General features: G+C 41.9%; 1 protein-coding gene across 1 annotated transcript in view; it reads right to left on the bottom strand.

The window, feature by feature from the left end:
- SARC_04467 (hypothetical protein) overlaps positions 1–10,531 on the bottom strand; it is a gene marked incomplete at its 5' end in the record, with an annotated part of 11,645 nt that extends 1,114 nt beyond the window's left edge. Inside the window, 10 exons of the mRNA XM_014301698.1 lie at positions 200–292; positions 1,529–1,728; positions 2,060–2,190; positions 3,014–3,183; positions 3,896–4,123; positions 4,945–5,148; positions 5,806–5,922; positions 7,642–7,817; positions 9,400–9,674; positions 10,449–10,531. Coding sequence (XP_014157173.1) covers positions 200–292; positions 1,529–1,728; positions 2,060–2,190; positions 3,014–3,183; positions 3,896–4,123; positions 4,945–5,148; positions 5,806–5,922; positions 7,642–7,817; positions 9,400–9,674; positions 10,449–10,531 — 1,677 coding nt within the window. The remainder of the gene's footprint in view (positions 1–199; positions 293–1,528; positions 1,729–2,059; positions 2,191–3,013; positions 3,184–3,895; positions 4,124–4,944; positions 5,149–5,805; positions 5,923–7,641; positions 7,818–9,399; positions 9,675–10,448) is intronic.
- Positions 10,532–11,191: the final 660 nt, after the last annotated feature.

Below are 11,191 nucleotides of genomic sequence, written 5' to 3'. Positions count from 1 at the left end.
AATAATAATATATATATATNTATAATAATATATATATATATATATATATATATATATATATTACATATATGCACACACACACACACATATGTATATATATACATATATACATATTTATATATATCGATCTATCAATCTATAAATATATAAATAGGCACAATATTTTTAGACACACGAACGAGTGCATAGTCGGACATACCGAAGTCCCCGGCACTACCCTCTGTGTGATCGGCAATCGTGGGTGGATCAGCCAGTCGCATATGAGCGATGATTCGTGGCAGTATTCAGACACCTGTAACAGAGAATGACAATTAGTAAACATCCTCCTCCAGTTCATACTAAGATGGCCATCTTTCTTATGGACTATCTAACGTTCAGTGGTCGTGAGTTTCAGAATACAAGCACTATCCCCCGTCTACAATAATAATTCAGATTGGTTATCGAATAGATTAGTGCAAGAATTCAGTACTCAGTGGATATGAGTTTGCAATGAGTATGGGTTTATGCGGGTGATCGGTGGGAGAGAGTGATATCCTTTGCCCTTTGTATATACATGTGGGTCAAGTTTGAACCTTTTATTTAAAACACACCAACACTAGCATAGAACCATGACGCATGTCCTCGGCCCATTTAAGTCAAATCAATACGTTTGTGATAACCGAAACTCAGCGCCCACATCGTCACATACAGAGCCTGTTTTACCAATACAGGGTAATATACAAACACATATACATTACGTGTGGATACAAGTAGCTTATAGATACGTGTGCATACAAATCGCTTATACTTACGTATGCATACAAATCGCTTATACTTACATGTGCATACAAGTAGCTTATAGAAACATGTGCATACAAATCGCATATACTTACGTGTGCATACAAATCGCTTATACTTACGTGTGCATTCAAGTAGCTTATACTTACGTGTGCATACAAGTAGCTTATACATACATGTGCATACAAGTAGCGTATACTTACTGTACATATCAAGTAGCTTTTACATACGTGTGAGTAGAAGTATCGTATACTTACATGCGCATACAATTATCGGATACTTACGTGTGCATAGAAGTAGCGTATACATACGTGTACATACAAGTAGCTTATACTTACGTATTCATACATGTAGCTTATACATACGTGTGCAAATAAGTAGATTATCCCTACGTTTTCATACAAGTAGCTTATACTTACATGTCTAGAAGTAGCGTACACTTCTGTGTACATACAAGTAGCGTTTACATACGTGTGAATAGAAGTATCGTATACTTACGTGTGCATTTAAGTAGCTGATATTCATGTGTGCATACAAGAAGCGTACACGTACGGGTGCATACAGGTAGCTTATACTTACGTGTGATACAAGCAGCTTACCCCTTCGACATCACCCTCGCACAGTGCCATCCATATACATACCAAATGATTTCATAAACCCACCCACCCACACATACACACGCACACACACACACACACACATATATATAATATACATATATTTATATGCACCCTGATCCTCGCCCTCTTACCGTGATGTCCGGATCTACCATGCCCTTCTGGAACACTCGCACAGCCTGTTGTATATACGACGAGTGGGTTGGCCGTGAATTGAGAGCCATGGCCCTAAGCACCTTGTACGTGCCCAGTCTACACTCGGGTCTGCCGAGGAGGTTTGGGGCCAGCGTTGGGTGCACCTGGTACGCCGTAAGTTGGAGACACGCCCACGCACCTGTAGTGAAAATTTAGGACCTGTCAGGCCAATATATAAGCAGAATGGGTGCACGTCCACTGATCCATACAAGTGTGCACCCGTTATATGATCTAATCTGCTTTCGGGGCTGCGTCAGTTGCGCAGGCTGAGAGCCCTTTGGGTAAACTCCTGAAACCTTAGAGCCCTAAACCCTAAAGTATGCGGTATCATACACTACCTAATATGCTCGAGAGATTCATAGGGTTTATGCTTTATGCATGCGGGGTTGTGAACTCTCCCACACATGTACATGGGTTACATGGTTTGTATTGCATTCATGCTTGCACCATAGGCATAAGCCGTGCTATACCTAGATCACTCAGCTTTTCTGCTGTGAGGTGTGTGGTCTGTCGCGATAGTACAGTCGCGAGCGTTGCCATGGCAGCCATCCACCACTGAAAGAGTTGCCCATTATCCGTGGCGATTGCTTGCGTGTCGGCACTGTAGTTTCATTATACAGGTATTCGCATGTTAAAAGCCCATTTAAAGGCGCCTACCGCATTGGTTTTGTAATACGAGAGCGAGTTCTGAGGATGTATTAGGTTTGTAATTGTACTAGAAGTATTTGTGATCCATACATCGATGGGTGTGTGTAGTTATTTTGCCAAGTACATCCACAGAACACGATGCTTGCATGTATGCCGTGTTTGTGATTCTGTCGGCAATGGGACATTGGTTATATGGCACCATACTCGTACGTAGACAGCCTTCGGTATATAAACTAACGAGGTTTTATCGTACACGTGATGTTCGATCATGTCAAACAGTGGCGATAAAAACAAAAAAACAATAACAATAACAAATAAAAATTCAAAAAAATAAATAAATACGAGTATATAAGCGGACGTCAATATCCATACTTCCATTCTGACGTAGTTTGCCAAACTGTGTACACTTAAATGGCACTTTTGCCGGCGATTTTGTATAGAGAGGTTAAAGGTCCGTAAGACATACATACGCACACCATCGGCAGTGATCTCCTTATGTTCGACACAGTGCAGTTAGCGTGTTAAGCTGCACTTCATACGCCCTATGTACACTCGCGCATATACAGTCAAAGGCATGCAGCCACACGCACTGTTAGGTGGATCACAATAGAAGGTAAAGCTTCCCCGTGTTATGCTACCCATCCCTGTGTTGTGCTACCCAGCCCTGTGTTGTGCTAAGCTGCCCTGTGGTCGCCACGTGCATACTCGCAATGAACCCTAGACAACGGAACCAAACCAAACCACACACACACACACACAGGGAGTCAGGTACACACCTCTGTGTTTGTACAGCAATATACTTGACCCCCTTGAACACGGTGGTCACCATGCTATCTGTGGTGGCTGTATCCATACCCGGCCCCAAACACTGAGCGGCCGAGACGTAGCACTGCAGCACCAGCACCTTGGAGCATCCATGGTAGGTAGACCCCTTGGTTAGGTGCAACTGCAACCGTGCGAGGTATAAGGAACAGATGTGAGCTTGTATATCCACACATAGCCTGTCGTGTATACAACTATACCATGTGCGATGTGGTGGTGCTGTACCAGTGTACGGTTTAGTAGCTGAACGTTTTGAGGTTGATGCATAGATGCAATACGAGCATTTGCATGGTTCTCGCTCTCGCTAGATACTAATGTAATTGTACGAGGTATACGTACACCTTAGTGCTCATGCGCATGTTGATTTATATAGACGTCAACATACATAGATCTTAATCAATTTGCATAGAGTGCGCACTAATACTCACCACATATGAAACAGTGGATAGTGAATTGAAGGGGTCTACACTCTAACGCTCGGGGCACATAATACACGCACACATACACACATATATATATATATACACCCACGCATAAATATAATAATAATAATAATAATGTATATAAATATGACAATATTGGCGTAGACAATCAGTGCATATCCGCCTCCCACATAGTTTGTAGTAAATAGAAAACCCTGATGGCGGTAGATACCATCTGGAGATTCAGGCTACTACACGCTGTGTGAAATAGTGACAGTACTGCTTCGTGGTACTTCGCTACACACGAACCAAAAACAACATACGCATACTCTATAACGTATGAAACACACATGTAAATATACATAATCATATATATATACACCATCCATTCACACATTGTGCGTATACACTCACCTTTCGCATTTGGTTTAGTAGGTAGCAGATCCTACCGGCAAACGGTAACAACTGGGGGCCCATGCTAACACACACCGTCTGGAACACAGAGAGCATAGCCTCATGGTACTGTACCACATTGCACATCAACTGTTCGTATGTGGCATCGGCACCATATCGCGTGGGTGTGTAGTGGTCTACTTCACACACGCGCACAAGCACATCGAAGAGCAGGCCTGTTGGGACACTCTATGTATATATATATATACGTGTGTAACGACAGACAGGTCAGACATGTGGTAATGAGTTGTATGCGTTTGTTTGAGATGGTGCCGTGGGTGGGCAGTGGTCAGAATCGTACACTCGCACAAGTATATCGAAGAGCAGGTATGGTGAGACATTATATATATATACATATATATGTATATGCATGTATATATGTATATATATATATATAACGACAGGCCAAACGTGTGGTAAGAAGTTGCATGAGATTGAGCGGCAGATAAATTGTGCAAGTGATCGCTGAAGCATCTGAGTGGTGGAGACTGTCTCGCGTGGGGGGCATCCAATGCATTGGTGTGCAGTGGAGTTGAGGATATGCCGTTGGCGTATAACTGTCTAGGAGTTGGTATGTTGTGACATTGAGAGCGGTCAGTATCTATGTCTATATGGTGTGTAGCCGTGCAGCAGAGAAGGGTTTCTACACACATATATATCCAGATGGGTGTGTGTGGTCTGATTGCACTGATTGGTACAGATGAAGTGAGGTTTAGGGTTTCTATAGACTGAGTTTTAGGGTTTCTACACACATATATTCATATGGGTGTTTGTGGTCTGATTACACTGATTGGTACAGATGAAGTGAGTTTTATGGCTTCTATGGGTTTATATGGACTGAGTTTTAGGGTTTTTACACGCATATGTTCATATGCGTGTGGGTGTCACAAGTACACACAGTGCCGCCAACCGCCGCTGGAACATTCTCGCGAGCAAAACTTGGTGACATACGAATCTTCTACATGGATTATTATAGAGCCTTCCCATACAGATTTAATTGAACGCCATACCTGTCGTAACAGCACACTCCCGCCGAGCATAGTCTTCGCAAGCGCACACAGTGCCGCAAACCGCCGGTGACACGCCTTGGCCAGCATGTGTGTGGTGGTGATGGTTTCGGCCGAGAGCTCTGGCAGAGGAAGTTCGGAACCTCTTACAGCGACTGTGGGAGGGGCGGATTGTTCATCTAAGACTGCGTATGCCGTGTCTAACACCTGCGAAGAATACCAAATATAGGATAGTTCTGAGTATAGAATACTGCCACAGATCGGAATCTCTCGCTCATTTTGATTGAAGTTTGGGAGTGTACAGTCTTGGCGTTCTACAACCATGCACAGTGTGTGTAGCGTTGCCAGATGTGAATGGAAGTAGCACATCTGAGATATAGCATAGGCAGAGAATATCTGAGAATTGATAGGCTCAAAAGAAGCTCAAAACGAAAAAAAATGGAAGCGAGTATGTGTGTACATACAGTGGGCTGTTGATCTGACTACGGGACCAACTTTTGCACGGATGCTACACTAGACTAGTGTATTTGAGGTATAAATATACAGGTATTGTCACATTTGTAGTATACATACAGGTAGTTGTACATTTGTAGTATATATACAGGTAGTTGTACATTTGTTATATATTTATAATATAAACATATATGTCGTTACACATTTGTAGTATATTTGAGGTACATATACAAGTAGTTGTACATTTGTTATATATTTGAGATATAAACATATATGTCATTACACATTTGTAGTATATTTGAGGTACATACACAAGTAGTTCACATTTGTAGCATATTTGAGGTCTATATATACAAGTAGATGTACATTTGTAGTATATATGGGATATAAATATATAAGTAGTTTGCATACCTGGTGCATTGAGCTCAGCGTAGTGGTGAGCAGCATCGTCCATTGCTCCTGCGGCGTGCTACCAGCCTTACCACACAGTGGAATATGAGCTATGCACGTGCATGCTGCGGCTAAAACCTGTATGTAGAATAAAGGTGTTTGAAATAAATGTGTGAGGACAATATGCAAACTGGCCAAAACCTGTATGTAGGATAAAGGTATATGATAAAGCAAACTGGCCAAAACCTGTATGTAGGATAAAGGTATATGTATATGATAATATATGTGAGGACAATAAGCATACTGGCCAAAACTTGTATGTAGGATAAAGGTGTTTATTAATATGTGCGAGGAGAAGAATCTTACTATATGGCAGGCGAAGTGGTATAGCTAGGTATATTCTCAGATGCAATTGAGATATGCATATATCCCAGTAACAATTAAAATATGCGAACATAGGCAAATTGATCTGAGTGAGCAAACAATTATATATATATATATATATATATAAATATATGTATACACACACACACACACACATATATATAAATGAGATCGTACCCGGGTCCTTGATAGACGATAAGTAACAACGTAGCTTAGATATAGAATATTCAGGAAATGCGAAATGCACTGTTCTCCATTCAGAAACTACTACGTCCATGTATTTACACGAATTTGCAATTGTGCACACATACTCATCTACTCGTTGGTTCCCCGACTGGTCGCACACAAGCAAAGCCATTACAATCACCTCACTCGAAAAATGACTGAAAGTCAGTACACACAGACGACTTGCACTCCTAATACATGCATGCATGCATGCAAATAGTCGTGCACGCATATACAAGCTTCACACGCTTGACCCGAGATGATAGTCGCGGCGTAGGGTAGTGTGTTCTGCTATGCACCCACACTTGGCTAACTATAGGGCGAGCGAGGCTGAGCTTCCCAAGGGCTACTGCGACACAAGCATCTGTACTAGACCTCACACAGCAGGTCATACGCTATGTCGCATGGGTCTCTGCGCGCAAACATACAGCGCGCGCACACATCTACCAAAACTGCACATGCAAAACGTGCATACCTGACTACTTAAATCATATAATCATGCACACATACACACATAGACACAAACACACAATAGACATATATAGACGCAAACACACAATAGACACTCATATAGACACAAACACACAATAGTCCCAATACAAGCATAAAGTTGCATAGGTATAGGATATATATATATATGTATATATATATATATATATGTATATATAAACATTGCATACCCGACTATCTAAACTGTCCCAAGGCAAACATATAGTACATGCACAGACGTATAACACTTACTATGTGAATCTATATGAGCGCCCCATACCCGGCTATCTAAACTGTCCAAATACGGACATATAGTACTAACACACAAGTACAACTCACTTACTATGTGAATGCTACATTCGTACTACTCACGTACTGTTACTATGTAAACGATGCATACCCGGTTATTTAAACCGTCCCAAATACGAGCATATAGTATACACACAAGTGTAACTCACTTAAAAAGTGACTGCCACATTCGTATGACGTACGTACTAGTGCTAGGTGAACGTTACATACCCGGCTATCTAAACTATCCATATGCGAACATACAGTACACACACACAAGTATAACTCACTTAACAAGTGACTGCCACATTCGTATGACGTACTTACTAGTACTAGGTGAACGTTACATACCCGGCTATTTAAACCGTCCAAATACGAACATAAAGTACACACACACAAGTACAACTTACTTAACAAGTGACTGCCACATTCGTATGACGTACTTACTAGTACTAGGTGAGCGTTACATACCCGGCTATCTAAACTGTCCAAATGCGACACGGCAGTGGCAAAGATCTGATTCGAGAAGGGCCGCGCTGGGCCTGGCTGCAATTCCAAACAGCGCGCTAAGGCTTGCAATGCCATGGCAACGTTGGCTGGTTTGTTGGCCACAGCACTTGCGGTGGTACTCGCACCCTTCTTACTCTCTGAGAGAAATCGGGGTAGGTACATATGTGAATGGTTGAGTGTATGTCTGTGAATGAGTGAGTGAATGTATGTGGATGAGTGAGTGAATGTATGTGGATGAGTGAGTGAATGTATGTGGATGAGTGAGTGAATGTATGTGGATGAGTGAGTGAATGTATGTGAATGAGTGAGTGAATGTAAGCGAATGAGTGAGTGAATGTATGTGAATTTGTGAGCGAATGTATGTGGATGAGTGAGTAAATGTATGTGAATGAGGGAGTGAATGTCTGTGAATGTGCGATTGAATGTATGTGAATGAGTGAGAGAATGTATGTGAATGAGTGAGTGAATGTCTGTGAATGAGTGAGTAAATGTCTGTGGATGAGTGAGTGAATGTATGTGAATGAGTGAGTGAATTTATGTGGATGAGTGAGTGAATGAGTGAGTGAAGGTATGTGAATGAGTGAGTGAATGTCTGTGAATGAGTGAGTAAATGTCTGTGAATGAGTGAGTGAATGTATGTGAATGAGTGAGTGAATTTATGTGGATGAGTGAGTGAATGTATGTGAATGAGTGAGTGAATTTATGTGAATGAGTGAGTGAATGTTAGTGAATGAGTGAGTGAATTTATGTGAATGAGTGAGTGAATGTAAGTGAATGAGTGAGTGAATGTATGTGAATGTAAGTGAATGAGTAAGTGAATGTATGTGAACGAGTGAGTGAATGTATGTGAATGAGTGAGTGAATGTCTGTGAAAGAGTGAGTGAATGTAAGTGAATGTATGTGAATGAGTGAGTGAATGTATGCGAATGAGTGAGTGAATGTATGTGAATGAGTGAGTGAATGTCTGTGAATGAGTGAGTGAATGTATGTGAATGGGTGAGTGTATGTATGTGAATGAGTGAGTGAATGTATGTGAATGAGTGAGTGAATGTATGTGAATGAGTGAGTGAATGTATGCGAATGAGTGAGTGAATGTAAGTGAATGAATAAGTGAATGTATGTGAATGAGTGAGTGAATGTATGTAAATGAGTTAGTGAATGTATGTGAATGAGTTCGTGAATGTCTGTGGATGAGTTCGTGAATGTATGTGAATGAGTTCGTGAATGTATGTGAATGAGTTCGTGAATGTATGTGAATGAGTGAGTGAATACCTGTGCATGAGTATGAGTAGAAGTGATATGTAGAAGTGCGTGGTAATGCACAAGACCACATAAGAATACATGTACAATACGTGCATGAATGTGATTCGAAATAGTAGCTTCTGACTGAGTTGTAACTCTAAACAACCAGCCACTGTGTGTAAGGCTACAGTGGTGGCTGCTGAATTGTTGGCGGCGACATATGGGCGGACACGCACACCTCTTCTCATTCTCTGGAGTATCAAGTCTTTAAACATATGTGCACGTGATGTATAGTATAGGCCAGGACCATACCCTGCTGTAGTACACACAACACCTACGCGAGTGAGCCCCGACAACAGACAGCACACACACCACAGTAACCATACGTTCAAAGTATAACGTATACTGGTGCACGCAGGTCCAACTAACCCCGTACGTAAGCAACCTCCCGGCCTATACCACATAACGTATACCTACTTGTAGTGGCAGACGACACGGTGCGCGTCAGAGCCAGCATCAGCTGCACAAAGCGTGGGAAGTGACTGTCACTCAGGGCTCGCCGAAGGTCCGGTTTCTTCACACCCACCGCAAGCACCTCCAGGAACAGGGCCGCCAGATGGGCCTGAGTGCGCTCACTGGGTTGTTTCTTGTACATGTCTAGTAGGCAGGACATCCACTGGATGCAGTTGTTGTCAAACACCTCGGCACAGGCTTGTCGGGCAGTTGGCCCGAGAAGACACAGACCTGTCCATCTATGGGTGGGTGGGTGAGTGGTGGTGGTGGGGTGTTTACACGCGTCAGTCGAGAGGAATAGGTGGGTTGTGTGCATGTGTATATGCAGGTTGATACACAATTGTGAATACAGCACGGAACTGGGTATAAAACCACAATGTTTGTCTGTAGATGTAGTTGCTGGCCAACCAAGGTATACTGCTATATTATTAACGTAGTGCACACAACGTATATACAATTCATTTGCTAGCCACCATGGTGCCGCATGCCTCGTCGATGCGGATGTGAACCAGCGCCGCTAGGCATAGGTCATGTAAAAACGCTTTGAATCAGCAACGCTGACATGTCTTGACATGTTTGATATTTCTGTGGTGAAGGGTTTTGCATATGATGACAGTGGGCTAGTGGGTACTGAGTGCATACATAACGAACGGTACATAGGAGTCACGGGCATATTACTTCTAAAATTGGGGAGTTTAATTGGGGAACTCCAACGGAGACTCCAAGGGGGTCTTGCCAACAAACACGCACGCATCCACTTACGTAATCATTAATCGGTATACAGTCATGTGTGTACGCAAGCCCACCATCGGACAGTTAAATCTAACTACGTATACACGGGCACCGTTATGCTGTGGGTCGTCAGGTATATGCCACTACCTGAAATCGCTGACGAAGGATAGCATCGACCACAGACGCGTGGGCCAGGGCAGGACAGGCACACAAGTGCTCCATCCAATCGCACCCACCACCCCCATAAACAAACGCGGAAGCGAAGCAATACACATACACACCTTTCGGTCTCACGAGGGCTTCGCAACAACGCTAGGACTTTCGCATTCCATTTTTTTAGGACTGGCGACGCAGCTGGGAGATTCTGTTTAATACGCAGACAAGGGAAACAGTCACAGCAATCGCTTTGAGTTGGCTTGTATGAGTGGTGTCGATAGTTTGCACGTGTCCTGAACATATCGGCGCTACACCTGATCACAAGCATTCATGCCGCACCGAACTAGCTAGAACGTTTGTATGTATTTGTGTAAAGCAGGGGCATATTTCAAAGCACACAGGAGTCTCCATCGCAGCCATTCCCTAGACCAAGCAAGTACAATTCATAGGTGAAGTACATGCGAATGTGTATAAAAGATAACATGTACGTGCATACGCGTGTAATATATAGCATGGTAGCATGTACAATATGTGTATATATGAATGAGTACACAAGTGTGTACATATTTATTTTCGTCCAAACGAAATGACATATGAATTCAAAATGTGCCCACATACAGATACAGACACAGACACCGATATATATAAATACATATACATATACATATAAATATATATATACATATGAATATACACACACACACACACATATACACATATATATATAAATATAATATAAATATATATATATATATATATACATATATATAAATATAATATATATATATATATATATACACACATATATATAAATATAATATATATATATATATATACCCACATATATAATAAATATAATATATATAAA

This window comes from Sphaeroforma arctica, assembly GCF_001186125.1.
Source record: "Sphaeroforma arctica JP610 unplaced genomic scaffold supercont1.252, whole genome shotgun sequence".
Lineage (NCBI taxonomy): Eukaryota > Ichthyosporea > Ichthyophonida > Sphaeroforma > Sphaeroforma arctica.
The sequence above is the reverse complement of the archived record's forward strand: the minus strand, read 5'-3'. Positions and strand labels throughout refer to the sequence as shown.